Source organism: Dermacentor variabilis, chromosome 7 (assembly GCF_050947875.1).
Source record: "Dermacentor variabilis isolate Ectoservices chromosome 7, ASM5094787v1, whole genome shotgun sequence".
Taxonomy (NCBI): domain Eukaryota; kingdom Metazoa; phylum Arthropoda; class Arachnida; order Ixodida; family Ixodidae; genus Dermacentor; species Dermacentor variabilis.
Genome location: NC_134574.1, coordinates 11,442,687 through 11,469,086, shown reverse-complemented (window position 1 = coordinate 11,469,086; position 26,400 = coordinate 11,442,687). Strand labels below are relative to the sequence as shown.

The following is a 26,400-nucleotide window of genomic DNA, read 5'->3' as shown; positions in this document are numbered from 1 at the left end:
GCAGTGGCCGTTTTTTCAAACTTCTTGCCTTCCAGTGTTTCCAGCACAGAATGAGATGTCCGACAAATTTGGATTGTGCCGCCGAAGTGATCGCAGCGCGGTGGCTCTGTGACACCTCGCTGTGCAACACCGGCGTTTCGCTCCTGCTGCTGTAAATACCTGCTGCGCAAGCATAGAATGGTTTCCAGACGTCGTGTACGCGCCCTGTATGGAAAACAATAACACGCCTTTGATTGTTGAAGTTCTGGTGTGAAATTATTTAATATTAAAGCCAATTAACTTATGTTGCTTCCAACGAGTTCGATTTGTCTGTGGCGTCTTTTATTCGCTAACGTCGACGGCCGACGGTAACCGCACATTTAACACGTCGTTTGGCATTTTATGCACTTTTAGACAAAAAGATCTAGAAAAGTTCTTGAGTTAGACATTCTGAATGCGTTTACCAAAACACTCTAGTGACACCAGTAGTGGGTTTTACCGCAGATAGAATATATACTAGCATATTCCAAGTGCTGAGATTATGTTTAGAAGAAATTCTATTTTCAGTCTTATCATAGACCAAGACGTCTATAACCGTTTGTAGCCGTTTCAAGAAGTGTTTAAGAGGTTCTGTGTTTCGTGGGTAGAGCCTGCAGTTTCAGTAGAAGGTAGGGGACAACCCCTAATTAAGGGTAAGCCTTTGCTTTTGAAAATGATCGGCCAAATTTCAATACGTATGTAGAACCCAACAATCGGTTTGCTCTGGCGCAGTTAGAAGACGATCGTCGTCGTGCTCTTTGCGCACCACAAACGCGTCACACACGCACACACACAACTCGATTGCGCAACACGCGCTGTTCCACCTTGCATCTCTTCGTTCGTGGTCGTGCTGCTTGCGTGCACGTGCAATGAACCGCCCACCCTGTGGCTCCGGCGAGTTGGCACAATCTACCCAGCGCTATGGTAAATTTCCATAGGCACCCCGCGCGCGCGCCCCCGCGCCCGGGGACTAGGGCGTTTCAGGAGCTAGGCGCGTTTTTTACACGACACCCAGGGACCTGCGTGCGTCTATTTGTCGTACAAAAATCCCTCACGTGACCTGATCCTAGGTGCCTAGGGACTGCATCGTTTAGGGATTTTTGAGAAGGCGCGATGCTGGCGCCGAGCGACGCCGTGGCGTGTTCGTCCTCGGCGTGATCGTTCTCTGGACCCCGCGTTGTTCAACATTGCTCATGTGATTGTACGTGCGTTGCTTGTGTGTTGGTTGTAGGTTCTGCGTTACTTGGCGGAAAGCCGCGAGTAGTGGTGGTGCGGCAGTGCGGCTTTCGCCTCGGTGAGCTCTGGCAGTAGAGAATCTGCGTTGTGTGACCCGTGCTTGCTTGACAATTGAAATGTCGAAGTGGCATAGCGCATCGGCAGCGAAGTTCTGCGAACCGCGATGTGGCGTCGCCGTGTCCGACTTTGCTTAACGGACATCGAGGGATGTGCTGCTCGCTACAAGTCATGTAAATGCGACTGCGTCGACCGCCCACTGTTCAGTGCTGAATGTGTGTTAGGTGTGCTGTGCTTGAAACGAGTGGTTCAGCCGTGCAGCGGGGGGTGGTGGAGGAGCAGAGTGGCTTAGGGTCTCCATTTGCACGTTCACAGATATGTGCTCCCGTTTTGGTCTCATTAGCGGCTGTCGCGGGATTGTGGTGTGCTCCTTGCCTAGCATGAAGTTTACGATGCTAGCACACAGCATGTTCACGTTTTTCCATGCTATATGTCATTTGCATGACGACCAAGATGAAAACAAGGCATATGTCTCTGTTGTTTGCGTTTGTGTGTTGTAAATTACTTCCTATTGTGGAACTTCTGGAAGTCTTATTACGCAAGGAGTACGAACGTAAACATATAAACATATTTCTGTGTGTGTGAAATTTTGAATTACCCATAATAGCCTTTACGACTGATAAGTGGGCTACACAGCCTGTGTGAATCAGCTACCCTTTGTTGCGACGCTTTTCCATGTGGTAGACTGATGCATGGTGCGCGTTTATTTCTGTACTGTTGTAAAAACCATTTGTTTATTCACTCAATACAAATGTACTGCTTCTTCGCCGCAGTACATTTTAGTTACGCGGTAAAGGATACTAAAAGTGGGAGGGGGCCGCTATCACCCAGCATAGTATGTCCACTCAGGCGACCTGAGGGGCGGCGGTTGCGCGAGTGCATAATCATAGGGTATAATTAAAAAACTTTTTATGTCCAGTGACAGTGGCCCCTTTACACTTTTAGTATGCTTCACCGCAGTACATTGCTTAGGCTTCACCGCAGAACATAGGTGTATTGCAAAAAAGTTAATCTTAAAAAGCTCAATTATGCAACGTTTCTTTCGTAGCTTGCTACACCGCAATACAGAGGTGGAAACAAGCATTGTGCAGTAAAGCATACTAATAGTGGAAAGGACACATAGGTTTGCTCATTATTTTCAATTGTGATATAATTTGCAAGTGCATCTGTGCTCTTGGTAAGCTTAATTGACAATTATTTGTACATTACAAATTCATATTGCAGGGAAGCTTACTAAGGCACATTCATCATTTTGTAACGCAGTATTCACCTTCAATGCAGGAGCACAATGCGGATTCATACCTATGCTTCTGGCTGGACTGCACATGCTCTTTGAGAATTGATTCGTTTTGCATAAGTGCACTGGTACTTTACTCTAAACTGGAGGGCTGAAGTTTATACGAAAGCACAATTTTTATTAAGGGGACAAGATGTTGCCAAGATGGTTGCAGCACAGCTTTTTTTTCTTCCAGGCACCTTTTCTATTAGAAGCTTCCATTGCAGTGTTTCGAGCCTCTTTGAGCCAGCATATAGTGCATATAAATATCGGACACCGATTGGGAACATCACCTATGCTCTCTGCAATAAGCTGTGCACAGGATAAGTTCATGCCTATATATAGAAAAAAATGTAGCATGACCAGACAAAATAAAAGGGGGTGGGCTGCAGCAATACTAGGTGTTAAGTGGTGCCTTATCCTTTCCCTTCAGTTTTCTGTTTTGTGCTTTCTATTATGGATCCTCCACAGTAACCACACGAGTGCTGAACTTGAGCTTGTTGGTTTCAGATCTGATGGTTGTTACTAACAGAACAGTGTGATACACGAACAAGGGCTTGGAGGCATCCGGTCACCTTGCTTGTCTCATGGTGTCGCTTTGTGAGCACCATGAGCCTCCAGACCAACTCGGAAGAAAGGTTTCTTGCAATCGCTTCTGAACTGTATTGCCACCAAACCAACAGTGCTCTCAATGACAACTTTTGGACAGTAGAATGCTTGCACCCAGCAAAGTCTAAGAAGGAAGCATTCAGGATGTGCCAAGTGGGCCTTTTGAAGCTGGCCGCATTGCTGAAGGAGCTTTGCCTATCCGCCCTCTTTATGGATGCACAAGGATGATTTCTTCTTTCAGAAGGATTGTTTCAGAGGTGTCACATGGCAACAGTGTTGAATGTTTAGTAGCAGATAAGCTTGCCTTTGGCCACTGTCAATAATCTGTTTTTTCTCCAATGCCCCTGTGAAGTGCCTACTTTTTGGACAGAACGTGCTCTCCATGCATGCATGCATTTTTAGCTTGTAAAGATGTCTATTACCCCTTGCCTCAAGCCGGTCCTTGCTGATGTCAACCAAGAAGGCAGTGGGGAGTATGGCGATGCATACTTACAAAGCACTGCTAATACCAGTGAAACCAGATTAGTGGAGCTGCCGTTTTTTTTGTCCACTCCATCTTCATCAGTTACAATGTGCAGTTCTTTGTCCAAACAGAAGGCATATGTAGTTGGTCATGCATAGCCTGCGCACTAAGATTTGTTGGCGTGTTACAAGAGACGTGCCTGAGAACCTTAGCAGTGTCTATACGCAAAAACCTTCTGATGTGTTGATGACTTCCTTCTCTTTATCACAGTTTGCCTGATGAAGCCAGCAACTTGGTCAATTAGATGTTCAACAGGCTTCCCACTAGTTTTCCCAGCGTCTCCTTTACCAGTGTGCTGCTCATAGATATCTGTTTTCTTGACCTTGCACTGCACTTCAACCATGGCCACACCTGCTGAACCTATAGTATGCGATCAGAAGAGTGCTATACATCACGTTGCTCCAAACTCATGACAAGCTAGAAGGCCTTGAGGAACACCTTCATTAATTTCCGTCCTCATCATACTGTAGGAAGCTTCGCATGACAAGTGCAACAATTAACATCTGCTGGTTTTTCAGTGCTATTCCTGTCCAGCTTGCTGAAAGCTATCCCGAGTGTTTCAAAAGCAAAACTGCTGCCGGACAAGAAGTGCATAAAGCAGGGGTAGCTATAACCATATATGTCACACAAAATGAAGAAGGCCACCGAGTGTACAGGCGGTTTAATTCATATACAACAAGCTTGGTTCTCTCCTTGCAAGTGAGTAAACCCAACTTGCCCCAAAAACATGGCCTGTGACAAACTATGTGCCAGATGCTGTGTCCCCTGCAAAGCTGAAGATGTGTACGAGATCCTGACACCCTGCAGCGGCTTCTACACTGGGCAAACAGGCTACTATAAAAACGACTGCCTTTACTAATATGCTAATAACATGAAAACGGGCAGAAATTTGGCTATTCATTGGGCCCAACTGCAGGTGCAAGGCACTCTTCCACCAGATGTGTGTTGTTCATTGAAACTGGAGCCATACAAATGCAGATAAAAACAATGTTTGAAAGTAGTAGAGTTGAACTATATTCTGTACAAGCAGTGCTACCTACAGCGTTGGTACCTTATAGCCACAATTCATGGCTGCACCACCATGCAAAGGCACTATTCTTGAATTATTAACTTCTATTATATTTATGGTGGCCATATATTGCAATTACATATCATCCACATTGTGTGCAGTATGGTTAAATGTCTATTATGATAGCCATTCCTAATCTGAAATGCAACAAAAGAGCAAATATAGGCAACAAATTGCAATTCAAAGAGACAAAAGACAACCAGTGCACAGGATAAGTGAGACTTCCTTTTATTGAAAAAGAAATGTCACATGTATCATGCCACTAGCAGTGGGTAGCAATCTTTCAAGCTTGGGTGACAGAGGCAAAACTTAGCAAAATGCTACAATCGCGCTGTAAAATGGCCTTGGACACAAAAAACCGACATCATATTGTACAGAATGAAAGAGCAAGACTCCATCCAAGCACCACATACTTGACATGGTGTAAAAAATGTTGACATGCCCTACCCATAAAGAAAAAGCAACAAACACAGAAAACGCCTTAATATGCAATGTGCAGAGTCTGAAACCAAGAAAGATTTTGCTGTCTTTCAATTATTAAAATTGTCAAACTGTCTCGTCACTTAATGAACCTGCACAGCTGAAAAGGAAGGAAGGAAAGCCCAATAGCAGGGCTGCAGAAAATGTCACCGAACAAGTATACTTTGCTTACCAACGATACCTGTGGTTTAGTTGTGGTCTGTGTATAAACTAATTGTGTATAAACTTTTCTTGTTTAGAATGGTTTAGCGGATGGGGAAAAAATGAATAGAAGAGCATCAGGTGTATGCATAGTCTACGCACAAAAAGCCACTGCTTTTTTTTTCTCTACACCTATTCATGAATATTTAAGTGCCTTAATAGCACTGCTAACATCCTACTGCAAAACACAAAATTGGGCAAGTTGTAGCATAAAGAAAATTGCAGTTTCACTCGTAATGGGAAACATGATGCAGCAGCTGGTGAAATATGCGCAGGAGGCTTACTTCATGCAGTGTTTGTTGAAGTGAACATTTGCCAATGCAAGTCGGTAATCTCCTTAAAAAAGTAAAATAAGTAAGGGTCGTATTTATTTGTGGGAGTTGTGCCTCACAGTGTGAACGTGGAAAGACTCAGCTTTTCTTCCTCCTCTTTCATATCTGGACTTAGCCACTGATCTACACCAAAACAACCCTTTAGCTTCTTGCTGCTGAATTCGTTTTGGTTTTCTCAAATCTATATTTGGGCTAGCCATTGCTAGGTCTTGCGCTTTGCTTGAGGAAAACAAGACACCAACAGCTCCATCCAGTAAATCTGAGATGCCAAGTACTAGAAGAAGATTAATGAAGCAGGTGCACCCAATCATTGTCATCACATGTAAGAAGAAAATTTAACATAGGACTGCCTTCAAGAGTGGGAAGGTGATGTGTAAAAACTTGAAGGTGTGGATGCCAGCTCTATATACAGTACACAGACATTGAGCAGGTGTTAGCCAATCATGGCACCTGTTGGCTAGATCACGCTCTCCGGGATCAGTATTCACTGCGACTGAACCTTCAGCAGAGTGGCTGAAATGTAGAATTGTGGACTGCTACTCTTTTGATCATATGTTTGAATCCTTGCAGCATAATGGGAACTTTATTTGCAATATTCTAGCAAGAAATTCGGGAATTCCAGTGCCAACACCAGTAACATCAGAACAACCAGGGGAGTTCGCCCATAGCAGCTATTGCTGTAAATAAGAAGACTGGCATAAGCACAAGAATTGAGATGGGCATACTACATGCCTTTGTTCTGGTAGTGGTCCACTACTTTGGTGCTACAGTTAATGATCTCCACTGTCACTGGACATAATAAGAGTTCTTTAATTATACACTCGCGCACCCACCGCCTCTCAGATCGCCTAAGTGGACATACTATGCTGGCTGATAGCGGCCCCCTCCCACTTTCAGTATGCTTCACCGCGTAACTAAAATGTACTGCGGTGAATAAGCCGTACATTTGTATTGAGTGAATAAACAAATGGTTTTTACAACAGTACAGAAATAAACGCGCACCATGCATCATTCTACCACACGAAAGAGCGTCGCAACATACGGTAGCTGATTCACACAGGCCGTGTAGGCCACTTATCAGTCGTAAAAGGTATTATGGGCAATTCAAAATTTCAGACACATGTGTTTATGTTTACGTTCGCACTCCTTGCGTAATAAGACTCCCAGAACTTCCACAACAGAAAGTAATTTACAATACACAAACGCAAAGAACACTATATGTCTCGTTTTCAACTCGGCCATCATGCAGATACTCCCCCCCCCCCTCCTCTGGCTTCTGGATTGGATTAGCGCGGCTCGCTACGCGCTTTTCCAAGTGCAGATTGATGTGCGCCTGGCTTCTGCACTAGGCTTTTATACAGTCGCTTTTTCGAGCGCAGATTGGTGTGCGTCTGGTTTTCGGACTAGGCATTTATACGATCGCTTGTCGCCGCGGCTTGGTGCAGGCGCAGACTTAGTGTGCGCCTGCTTTTTTGCACTGGTCTTTGAACACATCGCTCGCGCTTATATATTAGGAAGTGCAGCGCCGCGGGCGTACCGTGTATGTAAGCATGCAGGAATGCCGGGAAACATTCATACAAGAGCAAAGGGTCAGAAAACTGCACTTTGTTTTCCATTACTTTGTCATGTACCTTCATACTGGGTAGCGCCGAGCGACCGCTTCTAACAAACGCAGAAATGAGTCTTTGCAGCGCGTGTGGCCATTAATTGACTCCCACCACAGCCATGTGAGGTGCGACTGCAGCAGCGGTGCAGTTACCCTGCAGCCGGCGGAGAGGAGGTGGCGCTGCACCTTCTGCCATTAACTTTCTATTTTTTGCCTGTGAACGCCCGTGATAGTTCGTGAGGTCGTGTGGGACGAGCTGCTGGCGCGACCCCCACTCGGCGGCCCCGGGAGAGAGAGAGAAGAAACTTTATTATAAAGTGGAATGATTTATGTGGTTGGGGCCCTCAGTCCAGGGCCCCAATGGCTGTCGCTACCGCTCGTGCTCGTCGTATCAGGGCCAGCCAGACCTGAGGCTCGGAGCGACGGAGGATCGCCTCCCACTGCGCATATGTTGGTTGGGGGAATTGTAGAAGTGGGATATCCTTAGGTGGTTTCTGGCACTCAATCGTGACGTGGAACGTCGTCGGTGGTGCACCGCACCCTGGGCAGGTGGTGGCATATAAGGTTGGGGAGAGCTTGTTCAGAAGAAGGAGGTTCGGATATGAGTTGGTTTGAAGCCGTCTCAGGGATACGGCTTCATTCCGGGAGAAGGATTTGGGAGGAGGGTGATATTGCAAGCACCCTAGTCTGTAAAAGTCTAGAGTGTCCCGGTATGTGTTGGGCAAATTCTGGGAGGCTTGATATGGGTTGCTCGCCTCACTGCCAGGTGCCCGGCAGGTTAGCTCTCGGGCAGCCGCATGAGCGCGGTCATTGCCCGACAGTGAGGCATGAGCAGGTGTCCAAATCAGCCTGATGCGTGGTATTGAGGGATCTGGAATGGCGGGGAGCTTACGTGTGCTGGTGAGAGCGCGATTGGCTTCCTGGGGTATATGACCCCTGAGGTAGGCTCGACATGCGTCTTGCGAGTCTGTAATGATGATGTGGTCGTGTTTTGGTGATCTTTTCATGTGACCGACGATGTGGTTGAAGGCGAGTGCTATGGCCAACGTCTCCCCTGTGAGCGTAGCCTCGGTTTGGACGCTACACGAGGTGACGATATTCCCGATCGTCCGCCACCACCGACACTTGTCTTTCTTTGTTTCTGGTCGCAAGAGCATAGTGGGCAGCGTCGGTATAATTAATAGACGGTGCCCTCCGGCTGGGCGTTGAGCAGTTTCCGAAGGTATCTAACACGTGCGTCCCGGCGACCATTATGATGCTCTGGATGCATATTGCGCGGTATGGGCGCTATGGTGAGTAAGGTTCGGATGTTTGATGGGACTGGGACATGCTCTCGCGTAGAGGGTGAATGCTGTGGGTAGCCCAGCCGTGAGAGCAAATGCCTGCCTGTAGGGGTCAGTCTCAATCGCTTGAGTTGTGCCATTCTGTGTGCTTCGATGTGTTCCTCGATGGTATTGTGTACCCCGAGAGCAAGTAGTCGTTCCGTGGAAGCATACACAGGAATTCCGAGTGCTTGTTTAACGGCTCTTCTAATAATTGTGTTTATACGGTTGGTCTGGGAGAGCGTCAGGTTGTGGTATGGGAGGTGATAGGTTAACCGGCTGATAATGCATGCCTTGACCAACCGCAGCATATCGGCTTCCTTGAGTCCTGAGCGGCGGTTACTAACACGTCTCATCATACCGATGATTTGCTCGCACTGTCTACCAAGGAGATCTACCGTGAAGTGAGCTTTGGCATTGGATTGTAGGTGATAACCAAGGATTCGGACCCTTTGTGCAGTGGGAAGTGGTATGCCTTGTATTTTCACTTCAATCACTGGAATTGGCGCTTCATAGGTGCTTCGGGGTCGGATTAGTAATAGTTCTGATTTATTTGGCGCACATTCGAGGTCTCCAGTCGCGAGGTACGCCTGCACTATATCTACCGCCGTCTGTAGGCGGTCCTGAATGTCTCCGTCCGAGCCGGTGCACGTCCAGAGAGTCAAATCGTCAGCATATATCGCGTGGTATAGCCCCTCAACCTTCTCCAGTAACTGGGGTAGTCTCGCCATAGCTATGTTGAATAGCGTCGGCGAGAGCACTGATCCCTGAGGTGTCCCCGCTCCGGTAACTTTAATGTCTGTTGACCGATATGGGCCCATTCCCACTGTAGCTACCCGGTCCTTGAGAAAGGCTCGCACGTAATTGTACATACGGGAGCCACAGTGGGAGTGGGCCAGGTTCTCAAGGATGAGACCATGGGAAACGTTATCGAAAGCTCCTTTGACATCAGGCGCCAATAGAGATCTCGTCTGGGCCCTGATGGGGGGGGTCAACGAGATCCTCTTTTATCTGAAGAAGAACATCGTGAGCGGACAAATGGGGGCGAAATCCAAACTGTGTGTGGGAGAAGAAATTTTGCATCTCCAAGAAAGGTTGAAGCCGTTTTAGGATTACATACTCGAGCAGCTTTCCGATGCACGATGTGAGGGAAATCGGCCGCAAATTTTGGATCGACAGGGGTTTTCCGGGCTTGAGCATGAAAGTGATCTCGGCACGTCGCCATTCTAGAGGAAGAGTTCCGGCGTGCCAGTGCTGATTGTACATAGCACAGAGCGTTTCCAGGTCCTCGTCCGGGAGATTTCGCAGTAGAGTGTAACGTATCCCGTCCTCTCCGGGTGCGGTGTTCCTATGAATGTCTGCGAGTGCGGCTTTGATTTCTTGGACAGTTATGTCAGTGCCTAGTGGGTCACTTTCTTCTCTATACGGATAGTCCGGATAGCTTGGCTTAGAGTTATGGGAGAGATACCTTTGTTCAAGGTCCTTCAGGAGCTGGTCTCCGTCTCCTCCGTACTGGTGGAGGAAAATTTGAAGCTGCCGGTTTTTATGGGATTTCGTGTTTCTCGGATTTATTAGCGACCGAAGGATTGCCCACGTTCTCGCGGTGCCCAGCGTACCACTTAGCTTATCACAAAACGTTTGCCAGTTAGCACTAGTTAGGTGGTCTGCGTATTCCTGGGCTGCTCTTGTAATTTGGGATATTCTGTAGCGCAATTTTCGATTGAACTTTTGGCGCTTCCATCGCTTCGTGAGACCTCGGCGCGCGTCCCACAAATGTAGGAGATGCGGGTCAACCTCGGGGGTCTCTGTCGTCGTGGTTATGCAGCTAGTCGTTTTGTTTAGATCACTGCGTAAATCACTGAGCCAACTGGCATAATTTTTGGGGCTTTCATCTCCTGTGGCTCGATCCTTACGTATTTCGGGAGGATCGTGTAAATTGATGAATGCCTCCTTCGCGGCAAGCGAAAGTACAATCGAGGCCGCCTGATGACGGGTGACAACGTTCAGCCGAGCCGCCAAAATCACGGCGGCATTGCAGGTCGTGTACCATGGGTATTCGCCATGATCTGCGTGACTACCGGGCAGCTCAGCCTATTCAAGGTCGACAGACGAGACGCGGCGACGCTAGGCCCCATTATTGCAGCTAACGTTGAACCGGGGAGCACCATCCACAGTGATGAATGGGCCGCATACAACTGCATTTCGAACTTGGTGGATGCTAATGGAGCGAGCCTAAATCTGCAATGAAAAACTAAACCGCACCGTGAACTTTGTGGACCCGATCACGGGCGTTCACACGCAAAAAATGGAAAGTTATTGGCATGCAGAAAGGGAAGTGCCACCTCCTTTCCACATGCGCTGCAAACATTCATTGCTGCGTTGGTTAGAAGCGATCGCTCGGCGCTACCCAGTGTAATGGAAAACAAAGCGCAATTTTCTGACCCTTTGATTGTGTATGAATGTTTCCCTGCATTGCTGCACACTTACATACACGGTACGCCCGCGGCGCAGCACTTCCTTATATATAAGCGCGACTAGCGAGCGATGTGTTCAAAGACCAGTGCACAAATGCAGGCGCACACCAAGTCTGTGCGCCTGCACCAAGCCGCGCCGAATCAAACCAGAGGAAATGAAAGCAGCGACAAGCGATCGTATAAAAGCCTAACGCAAAAACCAGACGCACACCAATCTGCGCTCGGAAAAGCGATTGTGTAAAAGCCTAGTGCAGAAACCAGGCGCACATAAATCTGCACTCGCAAAAGCGCGCGCAAGCACGTAGCGAGCCGCGCCAATCCAATACAGAAGCCAAGAAAGAGGGGTGGGGGGAGTCATAGAGTTTCCTACAAAATTACTCTATGGGGGGAGTAATGTGTGACACTAAGCTCAGTGTTACCACAGAACACCTATTGGTGTTACCCTCTGCTCCTCAGAAGCGTATCCCCGCAGGCTGGCTGTACCCGGTTTGGAGGCAAACCGGATGTGACGTAAGCCAGTGGCGTACTCCCTGCCCCCAGATAGGTACTTGTACGCCTAGGGAAGGACGCTGCTAGGTGCTGCTGCTAAATCCCTGTGGTGTGTGCCGGCCACATGCCATGCACATGCGGCCACTGCCGGCTCACGTAGGTTCGTTCGCGTGGTCTTGTTACGCCTCGCTGGATCGTGTTCAGTCATGCCGTCCTTGCGCGGCGTCATTGTCGGCGAGTCAGGTTAAATTCTTAAATAGGTCGCGCCTGCGCCTAATTGAGTCTATGAAAGCCTGCACATTCAGTTTTGTGGGCTACAATGCAGTGCGGCTGGCGTGAGCTGTCTCCACGATGCGCTTCGAGCGTGTCGATTTCGCCGTTCTTTATGTTGGCGGAAACGACCTTGAAAGCAACATGGATCCACAAGAAATATGCGACAACATCAAGGTAAGTCTACTGAAATCACAAAATTTGAAACAATAAGCGCTAATAGTTGTGTTGTCTTTTAAATTTTAGGCCTTGATCAACGAGACGGCCCCCGTCGTGCTGGTTTTCAAGGAGCTCCCTCGTTGCGTAGAACATGCTGATGCGGAACAGAAAATGCAAAATCGTCGCTTGCTCAACCGCAAATTGACGGCTACGCTGAAGCGCATGCCGTGTCTGCGGAATTTGAACCCCGAGGTATGGACCCCCCTTTTTCCAGCGGCATGCCGTTACATACCGTCAGGAACACGCTTGGCTTATTTCTGACTCGGTAAAAAATGTTTCACTTTTTCTCGCTGCTCGCTGCGGAAGAAATGCGGACCGTTTGTCGTAGTTGTGTCTCCATTACAGGGTGGCATTACTGCGGTGAACAAAGCAAGTGTTGCCGTACATACTGTGCGCATTTCACCCTTTGTTGGGCGGTCGGAAAATATTGGTCCCACTTTTCAGGGCAACTTCGCTACTCTGTAGCGGTGAAGTGTAATTTCTACCATTGAACATTCCTGTGTAGATATGTTTCTGAATCACGTTAAGCACATTTTTTCGTCCATTTCTTTGTCAAACAACGCGATAGAGCGATTGCGCAGATTTACTTCCCGTTCTACAATGTTTATTTTATTCTATTCTATCGCCTTCCTTCAAACCACCACAGCGGCAAATGGACTCTTTTTATCGAAATTCCGTGTTTTCATATAAGCTGAATTTTGGTGCGGTTAGGTGTCTAAATTTCTCGTGCCCACAGCTACCAAAACAGGTGATCAAATTATTAGCATCGCGAACAAATCGCATTCCTACATATGCGAGCTGCTACATACGAGCCCTCAAGAATTCTCAAGAAACATCTTTTTTTCTAAGAACCCTTGTGATATCGGAAAGCCCTGATTGAGGATTCTCACACAAAGCATGCTCAGTAAGTATAATGAAAACGTGCACAATGTATACTTTACTGGGTGCTCTGGCTGCTTGTAATCACATTACAGGTGACCACGAGTAGGTAGAAACGGGCCTTGAGGCTGTATAGTGGGATGTAATATTCCCACTTTTCGCTATTGCAGAATCGTAGTCAGCTTTGAGATTTTACGTTATGTCAAAAATACCTCGTAAAAAGAAAAAGCACTTGTAATGTCTCGGACACAAAGCGGCCTGTTCTCTGCTTGCGTCTATGAAAGGGTTAAGATGCACACACTATTCAAAGGTCGCATTAAGGAAGAAATGAGCGGCACCGTACTGCCTTCATTTCTTCAAACCCTTCAACAAAGCTTGAACAAGAAATGCACGCGAGGGTGTCACTACAGACAGCTGCGGCAACACTGACGCATGCGCGAGAATATAAAATGAGGTGCAGCTGTGCGGTGCACGCTGCCGTGAAGTTCGAATTAGTTTCCCCCTTGCGAAACTACCGGAAAGGATATATTGCATCCATCGGTGTTAATATATTTTCTTGTTTTCAGCCAACATACACATCCCCGTTAAATCAAATAGATCACTGTAGATGGTGACCACAAGCATATTACAAGAACTGTGAATTGGAAGCTGTTAGCTGCCTGTGGCACAAAGTCATGCAAGGGTACATGTAGTCTTTGTGTGCACATTGACTTCATGTTTTACTAATTTGACTGGCTCCTATTGCACTCTGGCTGAATAGCAATAACACACAGGCCACTTTACATTCGAATTACTTGAAAGTCTGCGAAAGCTGAAGGTACATTCATAAAAGTTCATAAGTCCATGGCATTAGTGAAAACAAATCTAAACCTTTTCTGGTACAGCTGTGCGTTGTCAGAAGTGGCTCAATGCATTGCAGTGATTGAACAGGCACATATTGGCTGTACCACTTGGATTTCAGCCTGCATGCGTTGGCTGGACAAAAAATTCTACCATATTTTACCTCCAAACTTTTGCTCATGAGTGGAAAGCGCTGTTTCTGTTGTAAATAGATGTGGCTTGCACACAAGGTATGTGCATGCTAAGTGTCTTGGTAAAGAAAAGTAAAGGTATGCTGCACGAACAGAAGGTGCTGCAGCCACATAACCTGACCTTTGATCTTCATTATGCTCGCAGATTGAAGGGATGGAACTAAATGCGTGTCTTTTAAATGCTTGATTTCAGCCAGTTAAATTTGCCAACACGGGGATTCAAACCACTGGTGTCCATCTGCTGTTGGGCTGAACTCTCAATTTAGTGAGAATACTAACCACTGCGTTCATTGGTGCTGACAGATATCAAGTCAGTTGTAGCTTGGCATTACTGTATTACGTCGCCAAAATGCTAGAGAACCACTTGAGATCCTTCGATGTCAGCATCCTCATAATCAGTGGGCACCCCATAAGAAAAATAGGTCAATTTTGGATGGTATCCTTGCAAGTGTGAGAAGGCTAGGCCACAGAAACTCGTGTTTCTGATTTGTGCACTATTCAGCCACGTTAAAATATGGGTAGCCTAGACATCTAAAAGACGAGGAGCAAGCAAATTGAATGCAGCTACCAAGCAAAAAATGTGGAAGCGTAAGCTGTTGATTTTCTTACTCTAAAGGCACGTTCACACTGAAGACAAAGCGGCTAAACCGGGCAAAGCTCTTGGCCAGGCGGATAAAAGCAGGCATTAAACGAGGCGGCAAGCCCGATCGCTCGCGGACCACTTTTTTTTCCCGCCCGCCAGAGCTGTCCGCTTTGCCGCAGCCAATCAGAACACCAGACGACGGTGGCGTGATGACGACGGTGGCGTGTGCGCGATAAGGATGGACGACCGGTGCCACGAGACGGCGACAAGTGCGCCACAAAAACGTTTGATGCTCCGCCTCGGCGGTGCGGGCAGCCAGGCAAGCCGTCCAGTATACAGGGTGTTTCAGCTAATTTGTGCTGAGGCTTTAAAAGAGAAAGACGGAAAGAAACTAGGCCTGCAGTACTCAAATGCAATCAATTCAGTAAACTACCCTTTTGAGCAACTTTAATACTTACAGCTCATTCAGAAACATCTGCTTTATTTTATGAAGATAGCTGCTGTGGTTATTTTTTCAGGACAAAAGAAAGTGCACAAGATCGAAAAAACTACCATGCAACTATGCACTTTTGAGCAGTGACGAACAAATGAACAATGCGGCATGCAGACAGGATGTAAAAGATATGCAGTTCCGACACACTGAAGATTATGTAACCAGCTTTCTTTGCTGCTTCTGTTCATTGATGGCATTTGGCAGTGATATGTTAAATGTTACCTTGCATGCACCACTTGTGTTTGTAGTACAGAGCTCACAGGCAGACGTGCACTCCGATGCTCAAGGTGGTGTTGTGCACCATCCATATCCTGTGAGAGTAGTGGCACTGTCATTCCCTCGCATGGCGCATCGCATAGCGGGTGACGTAGAGAAATCCGTTTATTTAATCCTTAGGAGAAATAGTTGCTGCCACGTCCTGTGCCCGACAGAGCAGCGCCTGCTGGCCACCCAGGCTTCTGTCATGCAGCATGGCCTCCCAGTGTTGCAGTGTAGGACATTGAAGTTTTGATGCTGGACCACCACTTGCATACTGTCGTTTTGAGGCCGTGGTGCTGTATTGCAGCTTTGCATCTGCACATCCTGTGTCAATTGCTGGCATGGACACACTTGCCGTGTTTATTTTTTCAGAAATAGCATAAACATGCCATACCACACCTTGAACTATCATTATAATATTTTTAGTTTGCCACCACAACTGTCACCATGTCTAGTTGTAGTGTTTTTCTTTTAAAGAGACTCTATACGAAGGATGCTTTCTGATGGCATCTTTACCTTCTCGTATGATCATTCAGCGAGCACAAAGTGCTGCAGCTTCTGCAATGCTTTTGTCTATTCCTTCCAGGCACACTACTCTCAATGTATCATTTGCGCTGAAATAGAATACCGCCCATTGCTCAAAGCAGCTTCAATATAGATTCCAATCGGAAGAATAGGCAGACTTGTGGCAGTATATGACTTTCTATAGCCATAAAAGGCAAGCTAGCATAGTGGGGCATCTCAACGCTTGTAAAAGCATTAAACTGCATGTATCTCGAAATAACTAAGCTCAAGCAGACACTATCAAAATTCGTGCTTGTCACGGTGAGTTGGTGCGGGAACTTGAAGGTGTCGCTTTTCCTTCATTTTTGTGTGTCTCATGTTTTTGCTAAGGCTCTTGCCACAGCAAAGTTGCACTTGTGGTATTTTAGAAGGGTAATTTACTAATCACCTAGGTGATGTCATTTCCTTCATTTGGTTGCACTTTGTGCATCAGTGCAATAAATAGGTCAAACGGCTTAATACGAAATGTTGCCAGGCCATTTTGGCACAACACTTGTGGATAGCATTTTGGTGTGGCTTGGGCGAGACTGAGAGAAATTGACACATACAAGCACAAAGGCCAGGCACTGTGGCCTGCACAACCACTAGAATAGCAGCTAGTCTTATCAATTCATACTGAGTATCACAAAGTGTAACGTTGCAAGAACTGTAGCTTGGTTGATGAGACAAGGCACTTACAGCTGTAGCTGAAACATGTGTGATCAACATGTACAAGGTTACAATACTCTACACCCTTTTTGTATTTAAGTTTTTAACTTTGCCCACAATCTGATTACAGCTTTCCAGAGTTCCTTGGAAAATCCTCTCATGCACCTACCATGTGGCGTGCAAGATGGCAGCAGCAGCTGTGGGAACAGTTGAAGAGGCGAAGAAAGGTCCACTTTATAATAGGTTGTATGTAAATAAAACTGATTGAACTCAACCGATTCGGCTTCCACTTTTGTCAAGACAATTGTCAGCAAAGCAATGGGCGATACTAATAAATAGTGCATAGAAATTCTTGGAAGCCCCGTCAGCTTTCTTGCTGTTAACGGGCTGTGTTGGTGAGGTGGTTTAGGCAGGGAATGCCAATTCACGAGGGATGGTCATGGCCACCATGTTCAATGTATGTGCAGCATTAATCAGTTCTCTAGACCGAGTGCACTAATGTCATGGCAGGCCAGCACTTTGTCACATGATACATTTTCGAACCTCGCATGCTTTCTTTGGGGCTGAGAAAATTAATGAAGCATGAAACTAAAATCGGCATGTTGCAGTTTTCAATTAACCATCACTGCATTTGTCCATTCTTGAAACAAATTTTATTGTACCAAATGCATACAGAATGAATTTGTGGAATATCCAAAGTACATTTTGCTTGTTTTGGTCAAGCAGCTGGCAGAACAAAACCACAAAGTTCCAAAGCAGAAAGGTAACACTTCTTTTGAAGTACACAATTGGCGAAACAGTGTTGCTAACACACGAGTGCAAAACTTGCAGCAGAGTAAAAAAAGAAGGGAGCTGCTACACACCACTTGGTTCCTTGACCATTCATTTTTTTCTTTTGTGGCTGATTTTTAAAAATCCTTGCTATAGCAAATGCAAGGACATCAGAAAATCAACGCACAACAGATATTGGTGCTATGGTGTAAAGTAATGAAGATATAATTTTGCATGCACATTATTTAGTCTGAAATAGAGGGATACAGCACAAACATTACTCTTCAATCCCAATAAAAAATATGGAACTCGAGGGCTATGGATAAATCTTGAGGGCCTCGGCTTCTGTAATGTGCAGCTATACTTAAGTACACAAGCATTTTTGGATTCTGCCTCTACCTGGGTGCAGCTTTGTGACCTGGAATGAAAAGCCACAGCCATCGAGCTGCTGCAGTGGCGACATCACAGTAAAAGGTGATAGCGAAAAATTAAAACAATAATATGGCCATGCAACTTGCACATCAGATAGGTCACCTGAAGCTTCTATTTCCAATTTTTCTGGTGTTGCATAGAAGGACAAAAATTTTGAAAAGTAATAGTGTACGATTTTCATACATTAACAATTATGCATATCTAGTTTTTTTTTTTAATCATGCTGATATTTAGCAAAAAGTCTTGAGCACGGAGCCCGGCGTTTTTGCAAAGGAGTTTCTAGGTGAGGTGGACACACTTTGCTGCTAATGCGAGTTTCAGAAAATTAATTTTGAAAAATTCAGTCACTTTTTTATTAGTAACTTGGCGGCAGCCTTCTAAATGGCATATTTGGAGGCAGTCGCATGTGAACGCACACCCTTTCTTTTTCTAAATCTTGAAAATTGCACTTATTCTGAAATATTGATTATCGCGCTCAATTGAGTACAATCAAAACTTGGTGCATCCTCCTCCACATCAGGCGGCAGTGCCCTGTCAAGAAGTGTGGGACAAAGCTTAAATGATAGCCTGACATGGCACACTGACGCACATGCTTGCCAGGCAAAGTGTGTCGTATCAGCAGCTACAATGACTGGCCAAGATGTTTCCATCTGATGAGATAGCGGGACCTTCTTTTCTGCGCTCCCAGCACACTCGGTTCCAATATTGCCTCGATTTACCAGTAAAATTCAATGATGAATATCTTGAATTAGGTGCAACTTTCAAGATTTGTAAGAAATGAGAGTGCATTAAAATGTGACTGCCTCCAAATTTGTGGAGTTCCAAAATAGAGGAATTCCTCTGCAAGAATGCCACATTTGCCGCGCTCATAACTTTAAAACAAGAAAATCTGTATGGTAATAAAAGACACCCTGCACGTAACAGTGTGCATTGGAGCATTTCATGCAACCAATATTCAAGCACCTTCTGTCTACAAAGAATTCATAAAGCAAATTTATGCATTAAGACTGGAATCAGTTACGAGCACTGGAAATGCAAACACTGTTACGAACCCTGGTCACATGCCAGGCATTGTGTTGCTGCTCTCTGCGTAGGGCCTATGAATAAAAACCACCTTCAACATCGTACAGTAAGCTACCAATTGCTATGTGTAGGAAGACTTACAGTTCTTCAAATGCAATTATGACCTAGACATTCTAAAGCTTTTCTAATAGTGTACTTTTAGTGAACAAGTACCCCAAACTTGAACAACTCTGAAGCTATAATGCCATTATTATCTGACAGATGCACTACACATTTTTTTAACGCAGTAAGGAAACATTCATAATCGACAATGCCACCATAGACATGAGAGTCATATAATATTGCACTGTGTGCAGCAAGGATAGCACAATCTCGGACAAAAGATTAGTCTCTCCCGCAGCCTTTGAGGCCCCCTTTATTATGTCTCGCTTATGATGCCGTGACATGGTACGAAACCATGATGACGTAACTTATGATCATGAGTTACTCTTGAATGAAAGCTTGTGCACACATGCATATTCCTGCATTGTAATTCTGGAGTGCACTTACAGTAAGGACACTGTGAAAAGAAGAAAAGGCCAACAGCAAGAACCAGGCGGCGCAGTGCTATTTGCACCTTCTCGGCTGTTGTCGGTTTAAGTCACCTTCACAGCAGCAGAGTCGTGTTATGCGGCGAAGCATATTTAGCATCATGCAGTGAAGCATATCTGAAGTTAAAGGGGACACTGTCACGGGGCCCCTGCTGGTGCTTATGGTTACCCGACACTATCAGCTTAAGTACTCGTACTGTGACCTCTTCATGCATTTGGACAACAACAATCGCCACGTGAAAACCTCTGTTCACTGCTAATCTCGCTAAGAGCCTAAATTGTTTCCAAACTACAAATTTCACCACGTGGCAAACTTGGCAATGCTTCTGGAACCTCATTCTCAAGTACTTTAATACTACCACGATGCTTCAATGTCAAACTGGATTGAAAACCTGGGATAGATTGCGCAAGCTTCTAGCTTTCTGACTGTTTGCTTCACCTTCTACATCAGTGAGTAGGCAGTGTTCAATAGGCGCTCCCGCTTCACCAAGCAGACGACCGCTGACGAAAGCACGGTGAAGGCGAATAATGAGAGCGCAAGCAAACATTCAGAATGCAAGATCTCGCCCTTTGATTTAGAGAAAGGAAGGATAATTTCAACACCAAGGAACCCAAGTATGCGTTCAACAACAAAAGCTTCTGAACGGGCCACTTCCACATCAGCACAGCGGAAAGACTGATTAGCTTATCACCCAGCAGAAATTTTCACTCGTGGCAGAAATTTTCACTGCCACAATCGCAGGTTCAAAGATATTTGCATTTTGGGCCAAAAAGAAGATCCGTTTGAGTGGTGTAAGCGTGGTGCCCACTGTTGGCTCGGCTTGTGAAGAGCGACGTGCTGATACCAGACACTCTAAGCAGCTCTTTTCGATGTCTGAATCGATGGTGACATGCACTAGGTGTCACTGCTCTTTGAACATGTTGAGCTGTTGTCCTTGCTTCATGAAACATTAAGTAACTACAGTTATGACATTGTCAAACAAAAGCGTTGTATTAGAGAATTTTGTTAACCACGAAGCATAATATCCCTGTACATTATTTGCTATGCAGTAAACTATTTTGCACCTCTGGTTGGTGAAAAAAAAAAATGGATTTTTGCAATACCAGTAGTATTCATATTCGAAAAATATTCGCTTCGCACTTAGGTTTCATTATTCAAATTAGCTTTGAAATTGAAAAATTCATATTTCCACACCCATAGTTTTGCTCAAATACCTGGAGCATAAGTCATTTGAGGACGTAACTTCAGGATTAGCAACAGTATGCCACCAAAGAGTCAACACAGTTCAAATTTTTTTACATTCTTTTACAATTGTTTCCTAATGTACATTCATTAAAACCATCTTAAGCCTCAATAATTGACTAAACTAAACTTTGATAACAGCTGCATGCTTGGATCGAACGGTGCATGTTCCGGCCACTCTAGGGTAGCAGTTTAGGGGAAAAAATATCCGTTACTTAGGAATTCCACTTGGTGACCTTGTGCAGAGAAACCCCGGCTGGACCTTACCATCTGAATCTGCTTCACAATGGCTATCACTGGCTTTTTTGGTGTTCTCGATGGCATCCACTTGCTTGAGAAGCTCGACCTCAATGATGTCTGACCATTGGCAGCACTTATTTCTGTTTATCACAGATGAAAATTGCCTATGAGCTCTTATTTCGCCCAAAACACAGACTTTTGCCACATTTAAGAAAGTGGCACTCTCCAAGTCAGTGTGGTCAGCATGCCTGGCATGCACTTTCATCTCCTGCGTCAGAGTGAGTTATTATCCCAGATTAATGTGCTACAGAGATGACAGAGAGGTTGGCGAAGAAGTTGTGCCCAGACAGATAGAATGATAATATTTATGTCTATTGCAATTCAAAGCCATCTATTAGAGCACCTTGCACCACCAGAGAAATCCTAATGGCTTCCTTTTCTTTCACCTCATAATGTGGGCGGTAACACCCCATTAAATGATCCCTAAGATGGTTTTTGTCAACCCTGAGGAAATCTCTCACAGAAAACTTGTAGACAGTCTTAATAAGTGTTGTCAGTTTACTTTTAAATGTGTTCTTTATCATCACTGTGGTGGTCGTAATTTCAATTCATGTGCAGCACTCACACAGTGCGCACTCCTTGCAGACATCTGCAACTAGTGGCAGTTCAACAGCATATTTGAAGGGAGGAAAAAAGAGCATGGCCACACCAACCACACCACAGCATGTGTATGCATCAGATGACATTGTGGAACCTAATTCTATGTCAGCAGGAAATGCATGGCTTCTGTCGCTATTTCGAGTGCAAATATTTGTCCCACGGGTACAGAGAAGTCATTATGGCAACCACATAATCCAGGCAGCTTAGCGCTGGGCAACTGCAATATTTATGAAGCAGCACACTGCATTCAAAGCCAGGCACTGTCACACTTGTCTGGGAAAATCGGTGCTTGTATACACAGGGGCCGGACCATTTCAAACCACAGTCACATTGGAACTCTGTCCACTCTTGTAGGGTGCATTTTCTGTGTAGTCGCTGCCACTGCAGGAATAATTTTCTTCCAACTGCACAAAGAGAAAATTGCAGCACTGTGCTCTGCAGTGCTTGGTGCAAAGGCAGAACAGCCATGAGCCTTCTCCCATCCACAATTCAGAAATCCGCCAATACATAGATGGCTTACAGTGGCATCCCTACAGGCAGCACACACCACCTATATGCCGCCACTTAGTTTGCAACACACTGAGGGTCTCCATGCCTTTATGTAAATGCTCAAATATACTACAGGACAGGATCTTTAAGGAATAAAGGTTGTTTCACGGTCCTCACATCTATGCTGTGACAAAGCCAACTCCAACTGCACAGGTAGAAATTGCTGTGGAAAATTAAATTTTACAGTTCCATGTACCATATTTTCCATACAGTACTATAGTCTGCAGGATCTAATTTGGGCTGAAAAAGCCCCTCTCATTAAGCACCATGGCAAACATTAATTATAGATACATTGGTACGTTGGAAGCCGTCAAGGGAGCATTTTCTCAAACAAATATTTCTAATTAGTTCATTATTAAAGGAAATGGAAGAAATTGAAATGTTGCATTTTCACGCTGCCAGGAGGCGAGTGCTAAAAGCAACAGCACTCAACCCCTTTGCCTCCAAGTGATCTTCCTTCTTCATCTTCCCCCATGACGGAGCCAAGGGTTCACGTCACACTCGCATGACAAGCCCTGTCTTTTCTTTCCTTTTTTTCTTCTCTTCCTTTTTTGCTGTGGGGCACACATCCAGGGATGGCATTTAACATTGTTTGGCTTACGAAAGTCACGTGCCATGGTTGGTGATATTGCAGGCAGCACGTTTTACATAGAGACATTTGTGCATGTAACCTTGACTCTGGCTGAAGCAGGGCTTCGTTGCGACCATGATGGCTTTTGTTTAAAATTTCAGCTGTTTTCCCACTGTGCATCATTTTGATAATTTGGAGACAGGATTGTTAGTGTGTGATCTATGCATTGCACTTGTCGGTTTGCAACTTCCAATCTTGGTGAGACGCCTTTTCAAGTAACAAAGTGCGACTGAACTTCCTGAAGGCATTTGCCTTCAGGAAGTTCAAGGGAAGCAGCCCACATCCGCATACCTTATTCACAGCTGTCAATTCTTTTTTTGCTGCTGCTCCGTATTAAAGATGGGAACCCAAGACTGTGGAAGTAGCGTGGGCTTGGTGGTCTGGAGCTTACCATCGGTTGTCGGATCGAACCGCTGGCACCAATTCTTACAAACTGTGCAGCCAGGTGCTCAGGATCGTGCCGCTGACTGCATTTTGCAGCGGCTTGTGAGTCCTCAGGGGGCCAGGCAGGAGATACGGCAACAAGGCAACGAGTAACAATGAATGTTTACTTCACATTGTTACGGAGTGGTCAACTCTGCAAGTTTCCCGATGGAGAGCGACAGACATGCTAGTTTGATCAAAAACTGAAGGCTCAAGTCCATTGGCGAAGACGTCCTTTATAGTGTTTGGAATACCCTTGCTCAAAAGAAGGAGAGAGAAAACACTTTCTACACTGGCGGCCACCGCTTGATACATGGAAGTGTTCAAAAAATTTTCTAACCCCCACTGGATCAGCAGAAGGAAAGGCACTGACGTGCGCGCGCGCGCGCGCACACACACACACACACACACACACACACACACACACACACACACACACACACACACACACACACACACACACACACACACACACACACAGACAGACAGAACGCTGGCACCTTCCCTGCCGAGGACGAAGAGAAAGAGCGAATGCACACACGAAGCTTAACCGTCCCACTTGCTGAAGGGAGACAGCACTGTGGAGACTACGCAGACATCAGGGTGTTGTGCAAGTCATGGGTAAGAAGGTGAAAATGCCTGTACAAATGATAAGGTCTTTTTGCTATTAGGGCCTCCTAGGCGTTCTCCAATGGTTGCAGGCGGCTCGGCATATTTAAAAGGTCCAGCCTTTCACTGTTGCTTTGGCGCCGCGACACAAATCGTTGACCACACAGGCCAGTCATAACATCAGTTAGACTAGTTCTTGCGCACGCTCAAGGACACTGAGCTTGAACGACGCCATGAATGCTCTGTCTTTTCAGTGCTATTAGAACTGTTCTTGTATTTTCTGTGTATACGAAGTCGATTATAAATCTCTTGTGCATTTTGCAACGTGGCCTTAGATATCCAAGCACTGAAACGCAGCCACATGATCAGAGTGAGCAGCATTCACTTGCATATCGTGAGTTGCCAGAATAAATTGAAGATATTGTGCTGCGACTATCATTACTGCGTCATGAAGCAACCAGAAATGACAGTACCATGCTTCACAATGAGACTTTCATTTCTCCCCTGGTGCGCTTGTACTTCTCTGGTCCCCTTTCCACTGTGTAGGGCTCCCAGAAAAGCTTTTCTCAGGACAGGGGACCATACTGTGCGCTCAACCAGGTGGCACCCATCACCACAACATTGCCCCAATCAGACTCACCTTGTCATCTCTCGTCCTGTCCAGTGACGTCCTTCACATTTCAAGGATGAAGGTTTAGCACTGTGTTTCCGATGACACACTTTAGAGCTCTGGGACAGCGCTTCCGCTGCCAGGGGTAATGCTACAGAACAGCGATTCCACTGACCCCAAGCAGGTACGCCATGTTTGAAGAGACAAAGATAAAACCTTGTGCAGGCTGTCCGGCATGCATATACATCTTTTTCTGCGCCTCTTTCTAAGCAACAATACTTTCACTGGTGAACAGGAAGGCAGCCTTTGTTTCTTTTTTTCATTATCGTTTCTCAGTTTTACAAGGCCATAAAGAAAAATAAAGAAAACAGGAAAGATTGCAAACCAGCCCTGCAATTTTCCTGAATTATTGGAAACGAATATGTGCGAACAGAGGATGCCAAATGAAATGAACAGCCAGGTGCAACAACAAGTGACATCATTCAGGTGGTGCAGGCGGTTTGGCGGGCCCATAAAATGCCTTAACGAGATTTATTTGAGCGTGAACATGGTGAGAAGGCTGCTTCTGCCTTGCAGTGGTGTAAAGACTGCTGCATGTCTGGAGGTTAAAATGCTCATCATTCTATCATACATGGAAGTATTCCGACTATTTAGTGGAGTCATGGGAAAGCCACTCAAGCCTACATCAGCAAAATGTGTAGTACTGATTACAGCGAACACACTCCCTCCATATTCATGCAACCGAATGCAAACATACTGAAACCTGAGGTGTACCTGACGAGCATACCTGCCAACAGCCCATAGGACAGGAAAGGCAAATCCCTGTGCATGCATAGTGAATTCGTCACTGCTGTGCATGTTCATTTCGGCAAACTGGCATAACAGATGAATTGCGAGTGCAATATGTGACTGTAAAGCACGTGGCGCATCTTTGTCACCATAACTTGAGCTTGGTGAGAATCAAGTGGTTTGATAAATGTACAACAGAGTCAGCAATGGTGGGACAGTTCTTAGAAACTTCACAGCATGCCCGTCTGCCTCTACAATGTAAAAAAAAAATTGGCTTTGATCCAAGAGCCAGATCTTTTTGACTGGGCAACATTCATGCACCAGCTTTGTCAGTTTTTTGATGCTCCCACTACTTGTGCTGAGGTCGCGAGAAAAGCCCGGAGAGAGTATAAAATTCGAGAATCATGTACCTCTTACATTGTGGATGTCCTTGCACTGTGCTGACGCATGAACACCACCACGTCTCAAAATGATCGAATGCGACATATTAAAGGCGCAAACACTGTTACCTTATACGTCCTTGGTATGCAGAACCCCAGCACCTCCACCACTTCTAAGGAACCGCTTTATTCTTGCCGAGCTAGAGCTATGGCGAGGAAGAAGCGACACACACTACGTATGGATGAGGAAGATGAAGGAAAGTCACATTGCGCTCACAATATCGCTAACGTGGTAGTTTCCCAAAGGAAGTGGTCACACCACTGCATATAAAGTGTATGCACAGGGATTCTCATATGTCTTCCCTGTCCAAGGGACTGGTGGCAAGCACCACAGAGCAGCACTGGTCAGGTGCATTCCAATTAAATTCTTAAGAATTGAGAAAAGGCCGATTCAACACAAAGCAACGATCTGACACCCTTGCCAACAAACCTGTTGCACTGGCATTAAGTTTCAGATATTTGCGGCCACACATAGGTAAACCAATGGGCAAGGTTGTGACTGGTGTTGTAGTGAGTACTGCTCCAGGAGGGCACATGTAACCGGCAAACAGAGGCCTCAGGAGAACATTAGAATATAATCAAGGAGGCGGCAGGGTACCTAAGGGGCAGCGGAGGGATCATAACTGGAAGCAGGTTATGTTGCTCCAACTCACGGACCACCCTGACTCCAGCCTTGTCCGCGAAAGCGGACAGCTGATCTTAAAATGCGTCAGAAAATTCGGAAAGTACGACTTACACACAGCCTACAGACAT

General features: G+C 45.8%; 1 protein-coding gene across 4 annotated transcripts; it reads left to right on the top strand.

Annotated features, from left to right (window-relative positions):
* The first annotated feature begins 11,679 nt into the window (after positions 1-11,679).
* LOC142587328 (uncharacterized) lies at positions 11,680-16,911 on the top strand. 4 transcript variants are annotated; one of them, XR_012829464.1, is made up of 3 exons: positions 11,680-12,139; positions 12,209-12,446; positions 16,768-16,911. XR_012829464.1 is itself a non-coding variant. In XM_075698240.1 (3 exons), exons 1-3 carry the CDS (start codon positions 12,044-12,046, stop codon positions 14,342-14,344), a joined length of 321 nt encoding a protein of 106 aa, XP_075554355.1. In that variant the 5' UTR covers positions 11,685-12,043; the 3' UTR covers positions 14,345-15,033. The 4 variants fall into 4 exon arrangements, 2 of the variants coding, with proteins under 2 accessions (XP_075554355.1, XP_075554354.1); XM_075698240.1 differs by lacking the exon at positions 16,768-16,911 and adding an exon at positions 14,285-15,033 and having other exon boundaries at positions 11,685-12,139; positions 12,209-12,373; XR_012829465.1 differs by lacking the exon at positions 16,768-16,911 and adding an exon at positions 15,193-16,761 and having other exon boundaries at positions 11,687-12,139; positions 12,209-12,373.
* The last annotated feature ends 9,489 nt before the right edge of the window (positions 16,912-26,400 follow it).